At 32.3% G+C, this 20,199-nt stretch overlaps 9 protein-coding genes across 14 annotated transcripts in view; 5 read left to right on the plus strand and 4 right to left on the minus strand.

The window, feature by feature from the left end:
• Positions 1-275: 275 nt before the first annotated feature.
• Positions 276-2,318, minus strand: LOC123676114 (threonine-rich protein-like). Of its 3 annotated transcripts, XM_045611823.1 has the most exons (4): positions 2,166-2,318; positions 2,029-2,100; positions 1,738-1,932; positions 276-1,704 (listed from the first exon to the last, which is right to left on the minus strand). In XM_045611823.1, the coding sequence occupies exons 1-4, from the start codon at positions 2,233-2,235 to the stop codon at positions 1,457-1,459; spliced, it is 585 nt and encodes a 194-aa protein (XP_045467779.1). In that variant the 5' UTR covers positions 2,236-2,318; the 3' UTR covers positions 276-1,456. The 3 variants fall into 3 exon arrangements, with proteins under 3 accessions (XP_045467779.1, XP_045467778.1, XP_045467777.1); XM_045611822.1 differs by having other exon boundaries at positions 276-1,932; positions 2,172-2,318; XM_045611821.1 differs by having other exon boundaries at positions 276-1,932.
• A 363-nt stretch (positions 2,319-2,681) lies between these two features.
• Positions 2,682-4,291, plus strand: LOC123676113 (zinc finger C4H2 domain-containing protein). 2 transcript variants are annotated; one of them, XM_045611819.1, is made up of 5 exons: positions 2,682-2,824; positions 2,881-3,052; positions 3,131-3,309; positions 3,393-3,653; positions 3,901-4,291. In XM_045611819.1, the coding sequence occupies exons 1-5, from the start codon at positions 2,757-2,759 to the stop codon at positions 4,025-4,027; spliced, it is 807 nt and encodes a 268-aa protein (XP_045467775.1). In that variant the 5' UTR covers positions 2,682-2,756; the 3' UTR covers positions 4,028-4,291. The 2 variants fall into 2 exon arrangements, with proteins under 2 accessions (XP_045467775.1, XP_045467776.1); XM_045611820.1 differs by having other exon boundaries at positions 3,393-3,635.
• Positions 4,292-5,057: 766 nt separating this feature from the next.
• LOC123676117 (activator of 90 kDa heat shock protein ATPase homolog 1) lies at positions 5,058-9,714 on the minus strand. Its single transcript, XM_045611831.1, has 4 exons — positions 9,107-9,714; positions 6,081-6,329; positions 5,659-5,943; positions 5,058-5,378 (listed from the first exon to the last, which is right to left on the minus strand). Exons 1-4 carry the CDS (start codon positions 9,458-9,460, stop codon positions 5,244-5,246), a joined length of 1,023 nt encoding a protein of 340 aa, XP_045467787.1. The 5' UTR covers positions 9,461-9,714; the 3' UTR covers positions 5,058-5,243.
• LOC123676124 (calmodulin-2-like) lies at positions 7,618-8,299 on the plus strand. Its single transcript, XM_045611841.1, has 2 exons — positions 7,618-7,893; positions 7,948-8,299. The coding sequence occupies exons 1-2, from the start codon at positions 7,690-7,692 to the stop codon at positions 8,248-8,250; spliced, it is 507 nt and encodes a 168-aa protein (XP_045467797.1). The 5' UTR covers positions 7,618-7,689; the 3' UTR covers positions 8,251-8,299.
• Positions 8,420-9,101, plus strand: LOC123676125 (neo-calmodulin-like). Its single transcript, XM_045611842.1, has 2 exons — positions 8,420-8,686; positions 8,741-9,101. The coding sequence occupies exons 1-2, from the start codon at positions 8,501-8,503 to the stop codon at positions 9,041-9,043; spliced, it is 489 nt and encodes a 162-aa protein (XP_045467798.1). The 5' UTR covers positions 8,420-8,500; the 3' UTR covers positions 9,044-9,101.
• Positions 9,715-9,927: 213 nt separating the features above from the next.
• On the plus strand, positions 9,928-10,993 carry LOC123676122 (exocyst complex component 2-like). The gene is made up of 4 exons (XM_045611839.1): positions 9,928-10,190; positions 10,240-10,392; positions 10,448-10,724; positions 10,778-10,993. The coding sequence occupies exons 1-4, from the start codon at positions 10,082-10,084 to the stop codon at positions 10,923-10,925; spliced, it is 687 nt and encodes a 228-aa protein (XP_045467795.1). The 5' UTR covers positions 9,928-10,081; the 3' UTR covers positions 10,926-10,993.
• LOC123676123 (lysophospholipase-like protein 1) lies at positions 10,908-12,244 on the minus strand. Its single transcript, XM_045611840.1, has 4 exons — positions 11,755-12,244; positions 11,578-11,699; positions 11,383-11,527; positions 10,908-11,332 (listed from the first exon to the last, which is right to left on the minus strand). Exons 1-4 carry the CDS (start codon positions 11,834-11,836, stop codon positions 10,998-11,000), a joined length of 684 nt encoding a protein of 227 aa, XP_045467796.1. The 5' UTR covers positions 11,837-12,244; the 3' UTR covers positions 10,908-10,997.
• A 153-nt stretch (positions 12,245-12,397) lies between these two features.
• On the plus strand, positions 12,398-13,714 carry LOC123676120 (juvenile hormone acid O-methyltransferase-like). Its single transcript, XM_045611836.1, has 3 exons — positions 12,398-12,815; positions 12,952-13,232; positions 13,474-13,714. Exons 1-3 carry the CDS (start codon positions 12,442-12,444, stop codon positions 13,650-13,652), a joined length of 834 nt encoding a protein of 277 aa, XP_045467792.1. The 5' UTR covers positions 12,398-12,441; the 3' UTR covers positions 13,653-13,714.
• Positions 13,710-20,199, minus strand: part of LOC123676115 — a 105,266-nt gene continuing 98,776 nt past the window's right edge. For all 3 annotated transcript variants that reach the window (XM_045611824.1, XM_045611826.1, XM_045611827.1), the window contains exon 6: positions 13,710-15,455. In XM_045611824.1, the coding sequence (XP_045467780.1) occupies positions 13,954-15,455 (1,502 nt within the window). In that variant the 3' untranslated portion in view covers positions 13,710-13,953. The remainder of the gene's footprint in view (positions 15,456-20,199) is intronic.

Consider the following 20,199-nt stretch of genomic DNA (forward strand, 5'->3'; position numbering starts at 1 on the left):
TATTATCTTCCGACATTCCATACTTGAAAGAACTAAAATTCCGATCAAACGATTTGTATCCTTATCAAACACCCATTATAAACGAATAAGGCAGTTATGATTTACGTATGTGCAATTCATACGCTAGAGCTAAAGTTTCTATGTAATCATTTATGTCCCAATCCAAATTTCATCCAAATCGTCCAATATAATTTTCCCAGCAATCATTTTAAAATCTAATACCAAAAATGCTCTTCAACCCACAACTGAACTCAAGATTTAATAATAAAACTTTCTTTTAAAATAAACAGGTTTATTAGAATAATATGTATTTTGCAAACTGACAAATTGACTTAACAACTAGATGTGCACTAAAGCGTCATTCCCTTCAGCAAAAAAATGCCCTTTAAGAATTTTCATATATTTCACTACTTATTGTAAATGAATATTGAGAATCTTTTCGGGATTAAAAAAAACATATTCTCTGCTGTTGCAATAGTGCACTATTATAATATTATATTTAATATGTACCATTAACTTTACAACATTTATTTCAACATTAAAGATAAAATGAATAAAAGTATCAAATGAAGGAAATAACTACAGCTACTGCACCTTTTCAAAAACCTTTAAACTACTCTATTAAGAGCACTTTCTCGGACAGTGTGTAAACATCATTGATCAAATTCATTTTTTTGTTATGAAAAATTATTGTACACAAAAATTTTGCTTCTCCAAAAATATAAGTCTACCCAAAAATAAATTACTACTTATCACATATTCATTCGGTGATTTTCAAAAGAAAATTTAGTATTTCAGGACTTCAGTTACCATACTTTCGTATTATTGACTTAGAAGATGCCTTTGAAGTTTTTTTGGGTTGCCAAAAACTTTTATTATCATAATTTTTCAACAATACAGACAATAGTGTGAGAAAATGTACAAAAGTAAATACTAAGGATAGCTTATAAACAAAAATAAATCTCATACAATATAAAATAATAACACTTGATTTGAAGAAGAAAAAATAAATTTTGAAATGATATAACTGATATTAGAATTCAAGAACTAATAAATAAATTTTTAATACTCAACAAAGAAAGTTTTTCATCGGTAATACATTTTGAAGATCCATTATCAATCCTTTGAAGTTTTACAAAAACAAAGAAGGTAAAAATATATCAAATGAAAATAAGTTTGAAACTTGATTCTCATAATTCGTCAAAAATAATGAAGAGACAAAATTTATGTATGGTCTTATATATAAAAAAGCAATGATCCAATTCCTAGTGATTGAATAAATTTGAACTTGTTTTTGTAAAAAAAATTTCAAAAGATTTCGAAAAATAAACACTGAAAATGTTCAAATTCCATTCAGTACGCATCTCAACAAGAAGTCATAGAAATAAAACATTGAACAATTTTTCTTGCTGACAAAACCTAATTTTCAAAACTTCAAGTTATTTGTTTAGAATATTTAAAGAGTGTGGTAGTTGAGTTCTGTACGCGCTCTGTAGAATTTCAAAGCAACAAAGCCAATGGCCATCAGACCAGATGCTAAAACTATTCCTCCAATGAAACTAGGCCCGTCAAATCCACGATTGGAAGGTGGTACGGCTGTTGTGGAGGTAATGGGAGAAGCAGTAGAGCTTGGAGAAGGCGTTACAGTAGTTCCATTTGTGGGTTTTGGAGTTGTTGGTGCCACAGTTGTTGTGTTTGGTGCATGTGTAGTTGTTACGGTTGTTGTGTTTGGTGCATGTGTAGTTGTAGGTGTTACGGTTGTTGTGTTTGGTGCATGTGTAGTTGTAGGTGCGATGGTTGTTGTGTTTGGTGCAATAGTTGTTATGTTTGGTGCATGTGTAGTTGTAGGTGTGACAGTTGATGTATTAGGATCTATCGTAGGACCAATAGGAATGGTTTCAGTCTTCGTCCCGTTTCCATTCACTGGAGAAACTGAATAAGAAAATCAATATTTACTGTATACTATTAAGGATTCTATAATATTAATTGAAGACTATTAAAATAAAAAAAATGGGATAATAATTCTACCTAATTTGGAGCTTTCCGTAGTAATAATTGTAACTTCAGGAATTTTTTCATTTTTTCCATCAATAACCACACCTATAAATGAATATAAATTGATTGAAATTAATATATTATTTCCAAATGAAACGCATATAATGTACCTTCACCTCTTGTAACTGCTGCTTGACAACAATATAAAACGCATATAAAAGCAACAATAACTGATTTCATGATTATATCTAATCGTTTAGATTATCACAATTAATAGAAATATCAAATTACTAGGGAAAATTGATTTTCTTTTTAGCTCTTCGATTTCTTTCTAGAAGATGATAAACGTCTGCGATTTTACTGTGTTGCAATGACAAATGACGTAAGAAAAAGTGACAGGACAACAGAAATTCCATTATCTTTAGGAAATCCCCCTAGCCCTACAATCCATTTAAACTGATCACGAAGAAATACGTAATTATTCAATACAATGTCAATAATTTCGAATCAATGAAAGCAACTATACCCTTATTCAATATTTATATCAGGTTTAAATATATAAATTGCACTATTGGACAATAAAACATTTTTTTTCAAATACCAAAGTCAACAAAACAAAGAAGAAATGCAATGCCGCCAACATTTACTTGGAAAAATGAAAAAACGAAAAAATTGATCTCCTCCATCTAGGTTGATAATCTGATCTGAAATATAAACAAAGATATGTTTAAGATGTTTTAGAATCCAACTTGATTACAACAATGACTTCTGTTCAAGGAAGTGATGAAAGGGCTGTCTATGCCAAACTGGAAGCTTTGAAAGATATCCGGTAATAAACGTTTTTATTTATGTACGAGAAAAAATCAATAACAACATTCCTTTCAGAGCTAAAACTATACAATTAGAAAAAATTAAATCACGTATTGTATTAGAAATTGAAGCCCAAGACCAGGAAGAAAAATGTATTGCAGAGTACAAACAGGAAATGGATATGCTTTTACAAGAAAAAATGTCACACGTAGAAGAACTGAGACAAATACATGCTGATATGAATGCTGTGAGATTTTAATATATCAACTTAAATGTTGAAAAATGATCAAATGTCAACAATACATCTTTAAACTGTTTCTTGTAGATGGAAGGTGTGTTGAAACAAGCTGAAGAAAGTAGAACTCGTTCAATGGGTTCAGCTATGAGGCTACATGAGGAATATGTCCCTTTAAAGTCAGAAATAGATAGACTCCGTAGAGAATGCTTAGGTCTAGATCGTCTTCCTGATCTACATGAAGAAGATGGGTCTCCTATTTCAGCAGAGTATGTTAAAATTGATATTTTCAGTTTTAAAGTAGTACAAGTTCAAAATTCTTTATAATATTTAGATGAAATTTATTTTTTAGGAAATTTATCCAGCTTTATAACAGCACTACTAAATCACAAAGTCAGTCTTTTGCCAAGACTTCTGATTGGAATAGACCTTTGGCCCCAACAGAGCACAGTATGAATCCTTTGGGTCCTCCTTTACCACCCACATTTCTTCCACCTCCTAACCCACTGCGTTTAGTATCGAACAAGTCTGATCAAGGAAGGCCATCTACCATGACACAAGCACCCCATCCAGGGCCCCCACCACCCACATTCAGGTCCGATCTTGGTTTAAGGTGCTTAACATTGCTTTTTTGTTAGTTTTTCTTTCGGTTCCAGAAATGATTTTGAAATTTAGTGTTCAAAAAAAATTTTTTTGAAAATTATGAGGTAAAATTTTTGCAGATAAACCTTATAATCTTTTCAATTTTAATTTGCATTAAATATCTGAAAATTCAGACTTGGTTTTATGACAAATATTCCTTGAATTTAAAAATTCATGAGGCAACAATTGATTATTCATATATTCTTCAATTTTTTTAGGCAACAACCCCCACCAATGAAATCATGCCTCAGCTGTCACCAACAAATCCATAGGAATGCCCCAATATGCCCTTTGTGTAAGGCAAAATCGAGATCAAGAAATCCGAAAAAGCCAAAGAAAAAATAAATTTTAATTTGGGTAAACCCGAAAATGTGCTAAATTTTGTACTGTATTTAAATATTGTGTGAAAAAAAATTAACCAGTGCAAAGAAGTCAAAATAAATCTAATAATTGATTTTTTGAGATTATCAGTCAAGCACACATCATGGAATTTGGCGATCAAATTGATCAGAAAAGTGTGTGAATAACATGATAAATTTGGATTTGTTTTCTGCATATATTGTTTTTTAATGTAGATTTTTCCAGAAAATAAAATGTAACCTGAGTTCATTTTCTTCTTTATGAACATTTATTCCCCGATTTCGTCTATTATCTACAGGGTGTTACTAAATTGAAGTTACAAAGGAAACTGAGATTATAATAATAATAATATTCCTTGGATAATAATATAATATGAGCCCTTAAACACCTTGTTTTCGAGATACATGGTGTTTTTTTTTAGTCCTACCTCTTTGTGATGATTATACCAGTTTATCAAAACTAATACTCAAATTACATTTACACATGCTTTGTTGTTTGAAGTTGATAATTTTGGTATTGCTCTATCTCAAAAGAATATATATATATATATATATATATATATATATATCAAATCTTTATTAATCTTTTCTAAAGATTGGATAAATGAGTTCCAAAACTTACTAACTGGATCTTAATAATAATTTGGATTTTCCTGAGGATTACTAGGGAATTATTTGTAATTTTTTTCTCAATATCGGTAGCAGATACCACAAAACTAAAAGAAACCAAAAAGTATACTATTGGAGCAAAGTTTCTTTCTACATTTTTCTAAACTACCAGGGGTCCACCAAAAAAAATTTCTTGAGGAAAGAAGCGGACACCGTTTCAAAAAAAACGATGAAAACTTTAAATTGAAATATCTATGCCAAGTTTAACTAAAATATCTTTTTTTTTTTAAATCGGTAGCAAATAAGACAAAACTACAAGAAACCAAAAAGTGTAGTACTGGACCACATTTTTTTTTACATTTTTCTAAACTACCAGTTGTTTTGAATCTTAAATAAAATTCATTTCGGAAAAGAAATCGATTTTATTTCATGAGGCAAAAGAATCTTATAAAATAATCCTTTAGAGATGTAATCTTCCACAGTGTTACATAAATAAATAACCTAAAGCAAGGCCTAATTATGAGCAGTATGATCTGGATAAAACAATTCTATGAATCTTTAAAAATCTCCTTGATTGGCGAAATTAACGTTGCTCATTGGATGAAAGATCCAAAACCAAAAGTTTTCTTCATAGAATCCCAATAATATCTTTGCCAGTTGCCTTTAGTGATATCAGCTTCCGAAGAAGGAACTCCAGTTTGTGTCAATGATACCTCTGTGTGATCACTCTGCAATAGAATACACATTATTGAAAATAATATGCTGAAAGCTTTCACAGCGGAATTGTTCAACAGTTAGAAAATTTCCAAGCTTTCTAGAAGTGATCTGAGTGCTTGGTTGGCAGCAATATATTGCATTAAATCTGAACCAGCTAGAAGTAGAGGGACTAATTGGAAAAATTCAGTGTCAATTTTGGTTAGGTCAAACCCACAGCTAGAAAGCCTAGAATTTTTTTAACTCAGTTGATAATTGAGAATGTACCAAACATCTGCCAAACCGACAATTTACCTTTTCATCTATATTGAGTGTAACAATAGAGTAATGCCCTGAAGGCCACTGTTTGTACCTCCACTTTTGAACAATTTTTTTCGCAGGTTCAAGTTCAACAAATTCTCCTGAAATATTACCTCCGAATAGTTCAAATTTACCATTTTTGAACAATTCCAATTTTACTGGCCCATGGGTGAACGCAGTAACCATTTCTATGCGAGTCATAGCATCGTAAAACTCAGACGCTTTACACTGGAACTTTTGCGAATCCTTGATGGTTTTTACATCAATCTTTACACCCACCTAAAAACATTTTATTTTGTAGGATGTTTAACTGACTGAAATTATCTGAATATAATAATTTACCATTTGCAGCAATATTTTGAAAAATACTAAAGATTAAGGAAAAAAGGAAAAAAAAAAGGAATTCATTCCTTTACCTCTTTTTTTTCTGATGATATAGGTTGCATGTTAACCTTAGTCTTATTGAAACCACTCTTGTGATTGACAACATTGTCAGGCTTAACTTCGTCTTTTTTTGGAAGAATCATACCTTTGGTAAACTCTTCTTTTAATTCAATTATGTACTTTCCCAATTGTGACCTCACAGTAGCAATACCTTCTTTTCTGAGAACTTCTTTGATTGTAGAGGCTTCTTCTCCATCTTGCTCTTTCAGGGAAACTGTTATCTACAACAGTAGACAGTTTCATCAACAAGAGATTAGGCTATCTATGATGTTTGTTGGATTCTACATGCAAGGAATTATAAATAGTAAGAATTTCACAGAAAAGTAAATTTTTAACAATGTTCTGGAGTGTTTCAAACTTTGATCAGGTACTAATATACCGATTAGATTTTGTTGAAGAAAAGCGAGGTGAACTCGGCATTGAATATGCTTCCTTTTCCTCCCTTTCATTTCCCTTGAAATGGTTATATTTTCATGGAAAGGTTAGTGGAAACTTTTTTTTCGTTCCATAGAAGGCCCTATATAATGAAATGGCTAATTCCCAAGGAAATAATATCGAAATTTGATATGAGCATCGTAGGAAACGCCGCGGAAATCAACTGAAGTATCGTCAATTTCCTTCAAATCCAAAAAGACTGGTCATTACAAATGTTGCCAGTTTTATTTTGAACTCTTTCAATGATGAGCTTATCAGTATTTCTAATAATCATTATGTCACTTAAAAAAACATCAAACTGAAGTATTCAAATTATCCTTGACAACAAAATTAGAAAGATAATGTCTTATACAACAGTAAGGAGTACCTTCCTTTCGAACGAGAATAACACTCTCATCCAAGAGGAAGATATTGAAGAATTTTATGAAGCCTTCAATAGTTTCAAAAGTGGGGAAGGAGTAGACAATATTGAGATAAAACATTTCCCTCAATTGATGAGAGCGTTGGGGCAGTGTCCCACTGAAGCCGAAATAATTCAGATGCTGAGAGAGGTAGACGTTTTGTCTTCTGAAACCTTAACTTTCCAAGAATTCGTAGATATCATGATGAAGCACTTCAAAACCCCTTACACAGACGAAGATTTAACTAGGGCCTTCCAGGTGTTTGACAAATCTGGAGACGGCGTTTTGTCTACCAAAGAAATCATGTATGTCATCCAGAGCTTAGGAGAAGTCTATCAAGAAGAAGATGTCCACGAGATGTTTGGAGAGATTGACAAAGACAAAGATGGGAAACTAAGAGTAGACGACTTTATTGCTCTTATGGGGATTCATGGTAGATCAAGACAAAACACTCGAGTTAGTTACAGATAGTCATTAAATTCACTTCATACATCGATAAAATCTTTTTTGAAAAAAAAAATGCAATTATATTTATAAATACTATATTTAAACTTTAATACTCTGCTTCATCAAAATTTATAAATTATTAGCAAGCATTAGTAGTATTTTGCTGATCTCAATACACTTTATTTAATTAGACAACTTGTACGTCACAGTATATGTCACTCAAAAAGAATTGTCAGTTTTTTTATGAAGTCACTTTTTTTGTAATTTTGTAAAACTTTTTTTATATTTTTTTATTCCAATGGATGATGATAGTGAGGAAGAACAGGAGAAAGATTTTGGAGATGATGAACTTCAAGAGATAGAAGAGGCATATGCCTTGTATGCTTTACTAACGGAAGATGACCTAATTGAAGATGATTCTTCTGGACCCAAAGGCTTACTCCCTACATCCAATCTACCATACGCCATGAAAGAAATAGGTTTTGACCCCACAGAAGCAGAGGTGATTTTCTTCGTAAATCAGGAAATAAGAAGAATTCATAATATTATTTTTGAGGTTTTTGTGATGCTGGACGAGGTAGATCCAAATAGGAAAGGGCTTATTGATTTCAAAACGTTTCTAAACTTGTTGAGGAAGCATATAAAACCTTTGAATGAAGAGCAACTTAGAATAGCTTTCTCAGTTTTCGACAGAGATGGGAACGGTTGTATAGCCACCTCAGAATTGAAATATGTTACAAGAAACTTAGGGGAACGATACACTGATGATGAGATTGATGACATGCTCAAGGAAGTAGATGCTGATGGAGACGGAAAAATCAACTTTGAGGATTTCAGTTACTTCATGACCAAACATTAGATCATTTTATCATTTTGTAAATTCAATACAAACAGAAACTATTAAAATTAATGTTTATTATTCATAATTTTCCACAATTCATAATACAATAATATATCTGGTGGTGATAATAATTTGTCTGATGGAAGTAGTGCAAATATTATTTTTATCAGGATGCATGGTTGATGAATGTCAAATTGACTATTTAGAATATTACCTTTATTATTCTACAGAAAATATTTGATTTTATTTCAATAATTTTGTATCTGAAATGGATTATAGCAGCAGCGATGAAGAAGAAGCAGAAGATTTTGGTATGGAAGAACTTCAAGAAATAGAATATGCTTTTGGTCAATTTGCTACTGTTGTAAAAGAAGAAGAACCTGAAGGTAGTATTACAGTGGACGATCTAGAATTCACTTTAAGATCTGTAGGGGTAGAACTCACAGAAGGAGAGGTAACAAATTGTTCAGTACTATTATGAATAAAATTAATATCTTCTTATTCAAAGATATTTGCTGTCTTGGAAGAGTTTGATCCGGATAATACAGGACTAATAAACTTCAAGACATTTCTGCTGATTCTAAAAAAAAATCTAAAACCTATGACTGAAGATGACCTCAAATTATGTTTTGCAATATTCGATAAAGACAGTAATGGACAGATAGGTACTCCAGAAATTCGACATGTTGCAGCAGATGTGGGAGGAAAATATAATGATGAAGAAATAGAAGATATGTTGAGAGAAGTAGATGCTGATGGTGATGGGAGAATAAGTTTTGACGATTTTGTCTATTTCATGACTAGACGATAATTTTTATGTGTTATTGTAATAAGTATTAATATATTTGATCCGATTATAATGCCTTATACTTACGTCAAATTCTTTCACATCATTCTCCTCTGATACGTTAGGAACTTTGAATGCTCCAGAATATTCATTTCCGCTTTTTGAAGATCCCTTCCATTTTAAAAGAAGATCCCATTCATAAAAGAAGATTAATTTTCCTTTCCTATTATTGGCCGAAGCTTCTCCTTCACATTTTTCCACTTCGACAATTTTTAAATCAGCCACATCGTTTTTGATTTGAAGGTTAGTAAAGAGTTCCTTAAATTTGTCTTGAGACCAAGGTCCAGCGTTTTTTTCCGTCCAGTGCCAATTGTTTACATTTGTGGCATCAGGCCTCTCTTCTACAATCCACCTAGGATCACCTTCGCCCCATTTAGCCATAATTTAAGCGAATACTGCGGTAGCGGTTGAGTGAAATATCTATTAAAAATTTGTAACGAAACTAAATTTGAGGTATTCGTTGTTTATGTAAATAAGATACGAGGTTTTTCAATGTTCCAATGAGTGTTATTCACCAAGTTTCACTTAGAATTGTCTGGAGCATCAGCACCAATTTCTTATAAGATTTTATAATTCTAGAACTTTCTAGGTTGCGGTCGATTCTGTTCCGTATTATTTTATTACTTAGATTGAATTTGACAATTAGGGTTATTAAAGAAGAAAACTGTAGAAGCACAGGTAGGATACTGTACAAATAAATTGAATGGGAAGATTAAAAAAATTATGAAACATCATTAAATTACCTGTGAGCAACAAAAATTGAGTGGAATTATAACAACAATAAAAATTTTAAACATTGCATTGTAAATTACGATAATAAACGGATATCGATAATAATTTTTCTTGGACACTCCTGATATAGCTGAGTTGTCAAAACATCTTTAGATTAGGTTAATTGTAAATAAAATTAAAAACAAATAATTTTTAAACAACTGAAGGAGGCCCAACCACAAATTTCAATGGAATTAATTGACCAATAGTTTCAAGCATTTTTCCGATAAAATGGCACCGCCCCCTATTGTCACTGGAATATCTCCTAATGAGGGGCCACCAGGCACTAGAATCAAAATAAGAGGGGAAAACTTCGGCAATAAACCCAACGATTTGACAGGTAATTGTGCCATACTCTACTTCTCCAATGTACAAGTAATTCATTACAGGTTTAACCATATGTGGTTTTGACTGCCTGTTATCGGCCGAATGGAAGAGTCCCAATAAAATTATTGCTATATCAGGGCCCATTAAAGGTAAAGGAGAAGTAATTGTTACAACTAGAGCAGGAGGGATCGGAACCTGTAATGTTACATTCAAAGGTAATTCAACAGCTATAAGAGTACATCAAAATTAGTATTTTTTTCTCGATTAAAGGGTACCATGAAACTATTGGGCCTATGAAAGAAAGTGCAGTTTGGGTTGAAGAAGCTCCATTGTTTTCATGGGGTAGACATGCCCTCTCTCCTAGTAGTTATCAACAAGAAGATCCATTAGGGCTCTCTGTTGAAGGTAATGAGAAGAAATTTCCAGAAGATGATCTCATGAATTATTTTCCTGGAAAATGTGGGGATATTGCATCTGAAAATTTCTCACCTGGTTGGTTTCTTTTGGAAAACCATCAAGCTACGTCATTTAATGACTTACAAGCAGGGTAACGGCAAGTTTAATGTTGTAATCTTCTAGTTTTTAAATCAAATTTTTTAGTCTACTGCATTTACGTAGAAAAGTGGAAGCCCAAAAAGAAGGCCAACTATCCTTTCTCAAGGCAAATATTGGGTCAGTTATGGATCAGATTGACACACTAGTTATATTAGAGGAAAAATTCAGAAAAGACTTTTCATTAGAAAGTTAGATTGATTTATTATTTACCCTGTACCTATTATTTCTATGAATAATTAAAATAAAATTCTATAACTATGATTTTTCAGTTATTTTTCTGAGGTAGCCTTGCTTCAATCCATTCTAATAAACTCTCAATTTCTTTTGATTTTAGCTCATGAAAAGTATTAGGTAATTTCATGAATTCTCCTTTTACTCCCAGTGTTGTGAGTTGATCGAATGTGTCTTTTCCCCATTGAAGAGGAACCATCTCATCCCTTTCACCATGACACATAAATAAGGGAGTCTCTAGAGATTTGATAGCCTTATAAACTTCAGATCCATTATTCAAAAATGATGATAATGCAAACACTCCAGCTAAACCTGGAAGAAATCTATAAGCCATATGAAGAGAAAGGGCTCCACCCATGGAAAAACCACCTACAAAATATAACCTGTACCAACAATTTCAATCGGTTAGTCTTTCTCACCTATTACTATTCTGTTCAATGGAACTCCTATCTTCATTTCCTCATCTATAATTTTTTTAATTTCATTTTGTATCATATTGATACTTTCATCATGTTCGGGAACTTCTGGAGTTAATTTATATCTATCAAACCAAACGGTGCTAGGCTGAATATGGAATCATTTATATTATCCATTTGCTAAGCGGTATAACTTACCTCACCTCCTATAAAAGTATATGGTCTTGTTGGAGCAGTGGGAAATAAAAATTTGATATGTGGTGAAGAGAAGTTTTTATGTAGGAACTTTACCCAGTCTAAAACTCCCCTGCCAGTATCACCTAGTGGGGAATAATTCAATTTAGATGAGGAAAATAATAGGAATAAATTTCTCACCAGAACCATGTAAAAATATCACAGAGGCATTGTGTACAGCTCCTGTTGGTTTGATAGTATGTAAAGCGCCTAATTTGTACATTTTCTCTTGTGGAATATCATATAATATTAATGAATCTGATGATTGAATTGTTAGGTTAGAATTTTCAAATAATTTGAAATCCTATTACTGTCAAGGATGTACATGAAACGATACTCGATGATACTGTTATTTGTCGAAAATAGAAAAACGTGTTTTCCTGTATGATATTCAGGCAACCATCAATACATGTAGGGGATAAATTTGAAAAAGTAATATTTTCAATTCGTTTTCAATTATTCCGGAAAATTGTGGATATTGACTCAATGAACAGAATTCATTCACAAAATTATTATTTGCCTGGGATGAATCATGGAATTTTTTCCGGTTTATTCGATCCTTTCAAAAATTTTGATTTTTATAGAAGAAAACGGTCAAATAAATGTAATATTTTGAGGTATTGTCGGCTGTAAACTATTTCATTAACAAGTGCAATTCTTTGGAATTCTGATTCAATGAATACATTGAACAATGAGCGGACTTAAATTTTGTATTAAACCCTATAACAAATAATAACTCGACCTCTCATGTCCTTATGATAACCCAGGACGACGATAACACTTTCAAAAAACCGAATAATCACAAATTAATTCAATCTACGCAGTACCATGGCGCCAAAAAACCTTAAACACATCTCGGGAACTAAATCTTTGGCGAATTTGGAGTATAACGCGAAAATTTATGAAAAGTACTTGAGTCACCTCAACTTGAGCCATCCAAGCAAGATTTTGAATATAGGTTGTGTGAGTTTTTCTGAGCTTTTTGAAGTGTTATTGCCCAGATTGCCTCAAGAATACGATGAGTTTGTCGTTTGTGATGCTTCGGAAAAAGTTGTGGATTGGGCGAAGAAAAATTATAGTCAAGAAAGGGTAAAATTCATTCACATGGATATTGAAGATTCGGAGGGAATTTCTCCAGATATGAAAAGCAGATTCGATCATTTATTCTCATCGTATACATTGGGAGTTCTGTCAGACTTGAAGTGAGTAACTTTTTTCTTATTAATATCAATTGCATGATGATTTCTATTGTGGAAATATTTATGAGATTATTTACAATCAATTTCGATGATATCTCGATTGATTTTCGCATTCGACAATAGCTTCAATGTTTTTCAGACAAACCCTTAAAAATGCTCATGATCTGATGACTCCTGATGGTGACCTGTTGTTCCTTTTCGCCAAATATGACCCTGCTTTCTGCACCTACCAAGAAATGGCAAAAAATCCAAAGTGGTTTCCTTACTTGAAAAAGTACTCCAATTATTCTTCGACTGTTGAAAAAGAAATAGGAACTAAGGAGAAGGTTATAAAATGGTTTGAACATCTCCGTTTGAAATGTGTTGTTGTATCTATTGATGACAATGTGTCTTGCCAGTACACTAAGGAAGATCTAATAGGTATGGATGGACGAAAACTTAATTCGAAACAGCTCAAGTTAACAACTTATTTTTATTTTATTTATTTTCTATTATTATTTTTTGTTTTTCTTTATCATTCTCCATTTCATGAATAATTTGAATTTATCTATTTGAGATGTATAAAATATACCTACATGATTTTTCTAATTTTCTTTAGAAAATAATTTATTTATAATTCTACTCTTCGATCATAGTGTAGTAGTACAGTTTTTATTTTCAGAAATTGCCAACTTTCTCGATGTCGCTGAATATGATATACCGGAATCAGATTTGGCCTGCTACAAAGCCGAATATCATCGACAGTTTCTTATAACTGAGGCTGTAAGCCAACATGTGGAAAATGGTGAAGATACATGGAAATTGAAACTGCCAACAGTGACTGTAGTCGCCAAAAAATGAAATTTTCTGCCAAAAATTAAATAGAGACTGAAAACAATGAGAATAAAACATAGTGTATCAAATCAAACATTTTATTTATAAAACCAATATATTAAGTCAATAATTTAAGGCATCAAATAATTCATAAATAATATAACTCGAGTCATAGAATTCAAAGACTTTAGAGCCACATAGTATATGTACATCAAAAATGTTATAAAACATTACAAAACTTATATCTAAAGGCTCAAGACTAGATAACAGAAAAATATAAATAATGGAAAATGGAAATTATTTCTTGAAGGCGTCCCTATAAACCCAATCAAAATGAAGTTTCTAAAGCTGGACTTGAAGACTTATCATTTTTGCTTTGTTTGCTTTCAATTTTATTACTGGATAACCCTGATTTGTAAAATTCTGCTCTTTGAGCTTGGAACCTTTGAGCAATAGGCACATACCTTTGGCGTTGCTCCGTTTTATTTGTACTTTGTTCTGGAACGGTTTTTTCTTCGAATTTAGTTTCTAGACGAACTGGCGAAGGCTTTTTTTCTCCTGAACTATTAATCTCATCTTCTCTACAATCTTCTAGTATTGTGGAGGAGAGAACATCTGATCTGGGACTTGCGAATCTCCACTGAGACCTTGGGGACATCAATTTGGGAGGCTTCAATTTATCTGCTGTATTTTTGGGGGAACCAGGAGGGTTTGCGAATCTTCTATTCACCAAACTCCTTGGAGAGCCGCTGAGCTCTAAGATATTCATGTCAGGAGGTTGAATAGGAGGCGAGAAGGGTCTTTGCTGGATCTGCTGTTTGGATAACTTCAGCTGTTCAACAGCAGAAGGTTTCTTGTTTGTAGAAAGAAGGTTGCTACTCTTCAGCAACAACAGTTTCTTGAAGTCTAAACGAGACGTTTGGGCTGCCTTCTTTCGATCGTTACAAGCCCAACTTTGCCTACTCCTTGACTCGTTTGGTGGACACCTTGGATCTACTGGATCCTCTACTTCATTCTGGGAATTCGGGGACCAACTCAGTCTTGTCCTTATTTTATCTCCCAAGTATCCACTCTCTGGTGTTTTAACTTTCTCTATATGAGCAGCGGTGTTTTCTATGTTTGGCACGGGAGAAGATCGATTCTCTTCTTCTGTTTTTATGTTCATCTTTTTCTTACTCTTGTGGATAACAGCGTACAGTTCTTCGTTGCTCATTGTAGATTTTTTAGGCGAAAGTAGCTTGCTATCTAAATTGATGGCAGCTCTGGATTGTTGGATTTGAGATGGGGTAGACGATTGAAAGCCAGCGGTGTTTCTTGGATCGATAGGTGAAATTTTGAAGGAGTTATCTACCTCATCTCTTTGTCCTTGTATGAAAGTCCGATGTTTTGGGGATCCATGATGCTCTGGGTATATGGGGTTGCAGGAAGCTTTCATGTATGAAAGGTTATGCATATGTGGCATCGCTACTGGTATTCCCAGTTGTTGATCAAGTAAGGAATCATCGCTGTAAGATTTTCCCATATACTTATTATCATTGTGGAAACTTCTCAACCTTGGATTTTCCACATGGAATCTTTCGTTTCTCTCTAACCCTCTGGTGATGTCTGGTGTTACAGACCTTTCCGGTAGAACATCGTGTAGAAAGAGTTGAGTCTTTTTGGATGGTAGGGTTTGATATGGAGTTCCTCTGCCGAGGTAATACTGATCCTGGTAGAATTGATTTGGGCTTCTGTCGTAAATGACTCCTTGGTATCTCGACATCTCTGATGGTTGAACGAACTCAGGAACGCTCTGATACATTACTCTTTCAGGAGAGGGCGGTACTCGGTCTGAAAGATAAAGTTTTGGTTTAGAAAGTGGATACATATTTCGTTGAAGTATTCTGAAATTTTAGTGAATGTAAGTACCAAGTATGATAGTGGAAGGGATAATAGTAGGAGCAAAAATAAAGAATATAGGTCGAGATGGCTGAAGAAGAAAATAAATAAATAAATAGTCCTTAACTATATTATGTCAAAAAAGTATCGGGAATTAACCAGAAACTGAGAGAAAATGCACTGTCAATAGGTGAGGCACTATGCTTTCCCCTTTTTTGTTGATAAAAGTGTAACACTCTTTAATATTGAACTTTTTTCGGACTGGTAACTTGTAACATCTCCTGAATAGTTCTAATTTACGCATAAGTACGCAACGCACATATAGTACATTTAAAAATGCTGAATTCTTTTTGAAAACTTGAATCTATTATGAAAAGTATATTCAAGGTGAATTCACAAAATGGAACATGAAACAAACTAAATACAAATTTCGCATAAATTCCGCGTGAGTATAGATAACTTGAAACGTTAACTTGTAGAGGATCAATTCCTGGTACTTTTTTGACAGAATGCACCTAATTATGTGATAAATTTCTTGAAAAATATGGAATTAGGAAGGTGATGGAAAAATTAGAAAGGTATTGTGACAGTTAATTTGTTTAGAAAAAAAATTTCTTGGATGATGGAAAGGTATTAAGAAAAATAATTTATGTATCCTCATGCGATAATTCAACAGAAGATGATATTCAGAATGCAATCTCTCATTTGTTTCTATTTTCTTTAAATTTTTCGATTGAAATTCTTTAATTCAAAGCGATTTAATAAACTATATTCCTGATTTTAAGATCTAAATAGGTGAAGTTAAGATCAGCTCCATTAAAACCGGTTACTGAGATGCTGCAATTATCCCAAATCTTTAAAAACTATTGAAAAATTCCCCAGTCAAGTGAATTCAGTACCCCAGCTACAAAAAAACAAAAAAAAAATAAAATCCAAAATTTTCATTAAAATAAAAAAAAAATAAATAAAAAAAATTATAAAAGAAAAAGCTCACCTCTTAAAACCATGCCTCTGATAAGTGTGGGGTGCAATTGTCAAGACCAAAGCAATAAAAACACCACACCATGCTTCACTGTAACATGCTAGAAACGTGCAGGTGGAATGATAAAAAAAAAATGTACAAACCAAACCTAGGACCAGCGAATGATCTGTGAGGAAACAGGCTAGCTAGTGCAGTAACGTTTCAGAGCAATAGAATAATAAATACCCGTGTCTGAAGTAAGCTGTTTGTTTTGAATTGATTCAGTCCTGGAACTATACTGCCCAACAAATGAAATGATTCATGGTGAAGCTCCGAAATGCCAATGACAGAGAAAAGCTTAGGAAGCGCTTTATAGGACATTTATATGTGCAAATGATTTCAATTTAATTTATGCTTCGATAAACTTTATCTTAGTGAAATGTGTTAAAACTATTTATTTTTTTACGAATATGTCGATAATATCAATGAACTTGCAACAATGAAATTAATGATTTGAAAGGAATGTCTTTATTACAGATTCAAGCAATATTTCCTTGATAACTGATAAGAAAAACTATGCTACGAAACAATGTTTTAGTATAATCAAACTCATCGACATGGTTCAGTAACCTACATTTAAAATCCAATGAGTGGGAAGAAAAAATGAAATATCAAAGAAAAATATAAAATACGAAAAAATCTTGAAACGCCAGCAATTCAATTAAAAAATCCAATCCAAAACACCGCATTTTTAAATAAAACTCTGACTAAAATCCAAATGAATCCTAACACTTACAAGATTATGTTGAATCACACAAAAACCATTTGATCAAATATCTAGTAGAGATACATATAGTTTCGGAGATAATTCACAAATATTTGGAAAGGACAGAATCTTGTTTGATAAATAGGTCAGCACAATTTTGTTCAACAAATTCAATTTTATCTTATAGATACTTTACTTATATCCATAAATTCGAAACCTGTTCTGTTTGATCATATATCGAGTTGAAATATCAAGTTCGTTTGAATTTCACAGATTCTGGTTTTTAATGACTTATCCAAGTTACAGTGTGGATCAAATATTAGAATTAATTCAAGATATGAACCAAATATAATAGCTCATGAAAGAGAACTGTATATGTCGGAAGCAAATATCAAAATAATCCAGAAAATCTGTACAATTTTTGATAAAAACATGTTCATTTATGTAATTTGCAACAATGCTAAAATAAGAAAAAATTGAATTTTCAAAATCAACTTAAATCAAATAAATAAATAACATAAGATGCAAGTTTCAACGATTTGAATCTGAGAGATTTTGAAATTCATGACAAAGAATTACATAAGAAAAGTCATAGATGTTTCGTCTTATTCTTCAATGAAACAAATAAACGAATTAATAGTTTCAGACTAAAATATTAATTTTCGAAAATAAAATTTTACTTTATATCGACTCTAAAAACATATTAAATTATAAAATTCAAATGAGTATACCTGGTATGGTAGAGTTTATTTGACGTAAGTGGTTTTCATGTTGAAATAGCCTTTACCAAGTATATAGTCTCATATGAATTTCTGCGAATTTCATTGTTGCGATATCAGCTCTAGATCATTTCATTAGTTGAACAGCGTATGATTCCTAAGATGCATTGTGATGTATATTTTTATAGGAGACGGAAGACAACACATTGGAATTGCTGAATGGTCACTAAGCAAATTTCTTAATTAGTATTCCTGGAATGACTCATGTCTTAATCATAGTTGGCTTGTATCGTATTTCGCAGTCTCTACTTTTTAATTGGATTCATTATGTTATTGTAGCTGTAAATAGACGCTTCAAATATCTTTTGCGTCTTTCTGAAGGTATCCATTTCCTTTTGAATTGATACACCGATATACGAAGAAAAAATCTCTTTATATCCTCAACGAGACCACGCAGATGATGAATGTTAAATTTGATGCTTAATTTTCTTCTTCAAACGTATTATTATTCCAGATTTAGTTCAGACACCTTTTACCTTTTTGCTTTTTTTTGTTATTCGTGTTTATTTTTTGGAATATTCGATGTTTAGTGTTAAGATTCACAGAAAAAAATGACTTTAGGACTATGTTATTTATCCGAAACAACTTCAGACATTAGTAAATTGTTAAATAATTAATAGAATTAGCACAAAAGGAACGAATAATTATATATAAAGTATTTATTCAGTTCTTAAATCAATATTCACATAAATATATACAATTTTGTAACTGGTAGGTGATCGTGATTTGCATGCACATATATAACAAACAAGAAACACAGCAAACAAAGATGCCTTAACACAGAAAATGACAAAAATTAAATGAGAACTATACATGAGAAACATGCTTTGTGCAGTTTGATGTGGAAATAATGTTTTCTAACTAGATTTCTTGAAAAGATTGCACTGTGCTTTCGATTATCAGAGAACAGATGTCCATAAATGAAACATAAATAATATAAAAATATATAACAATTATTTATTCCTAATCTAGGGATTTTTTTGAATTGATTATATTGAAAGGGCACTGTTCTCTGACTGGATTCCAGAAGAAAGAATTCGATTTATCAAAAAAAACTATCCAAAATACTCAGTCTTTTTACAAAAATAAACTATCACATATAAAAAAAGGAACATTTACGGAACAAGATAAATTACAAACTACAACACAGATAATATTATACACAAGAAATAGAATTACAAAAGAGGTGGGTATATTGAAAAAACTGAATTTTTTAAATCAGAAAAGAGAGGGAATTCACTGGGATTTTTTCGGGTTTGAAGTACCTAACATCGTGTACGTGTCTGTATGTATGTATGTGTGTGTGTATTTGTGTAAAACAAGCCATATTCACCGTTATATAGCGCCACCACCAAGAAGGCGTTGATTGTTATCCAGGGATGTAATTTTCAAGCACCAGAGTCCGATGAATTAACCAATGTATAGGGGATTGAGAGAAAAAAAAGTGAACCACACTCAAACCGAGAAGCATACTGCAGTAGGAAGGTCTAGATCGGAATGGAAGATCCAAGATGCTTGAGGAGAGAAGCAGACCCACTGATCTCACGAATTTAGGGGTGAATGTTTCATCGATCGCAGAAGCCCACGTCTCTACAACGTGGGTGCGCGATATAAAATTTGGGGGATTTTTTTCCTACTGCATTCCGAGTGGCCCTTTAAGCTATAACAGTGTCACGCGTCATCAATAGGGTAATCTTGTGTTCTTATCGTCGACCCGTCGAAAGAAAGTTTATACAGGGTGACCCAAAAAAATATTAAAGCTTTTTTTCAGATATACGATTTTTTTTTAGTTTTGGGTATTTAGCTGCATTGTCTGGATAGGTTATTTATTGGAGGTTGAAAACTCAATTATGTTTAGAATTCAATAAAAATTTTAAATACTAAAAGATCAAAATTAATTCAAGGGTTGTATTGAGTAATATTCTAATGTGAGTTACACTGTTCCAAATATAAAATAGGGTGCATTTGGAGTGCTTTATTCAATAGTATCTTTTTACATCTGATATTTTTCTTCAATGCGAAATGTGAAAATTAAAAATTAGATGATTTTTTCATCAAATTAGTCTATCAACAGTTCAAAATTTCAACCCTATTATCTCTCAACAGATCGAAATTCTATTTGGACAAGATTTCAAAAAACGGCCGAATTTTTACGTTTGGTTTTCTTCTCTGAGCTCAATTTACGGAAAA

The sequence above is a fragment of the Harmonia axyridis genome, chromosome 3, assembly GCF_914767665.1.
Source record: "Harmonia axyridis chromosome 3, icHarAxyr1.1, whole genome shotgun sequence".
NCBI lineage: Eukaryota > Metazoa > Arthropoda > Insecta > Coleoptera > Coccinellidae > Harmonia > Harmonia axyridis.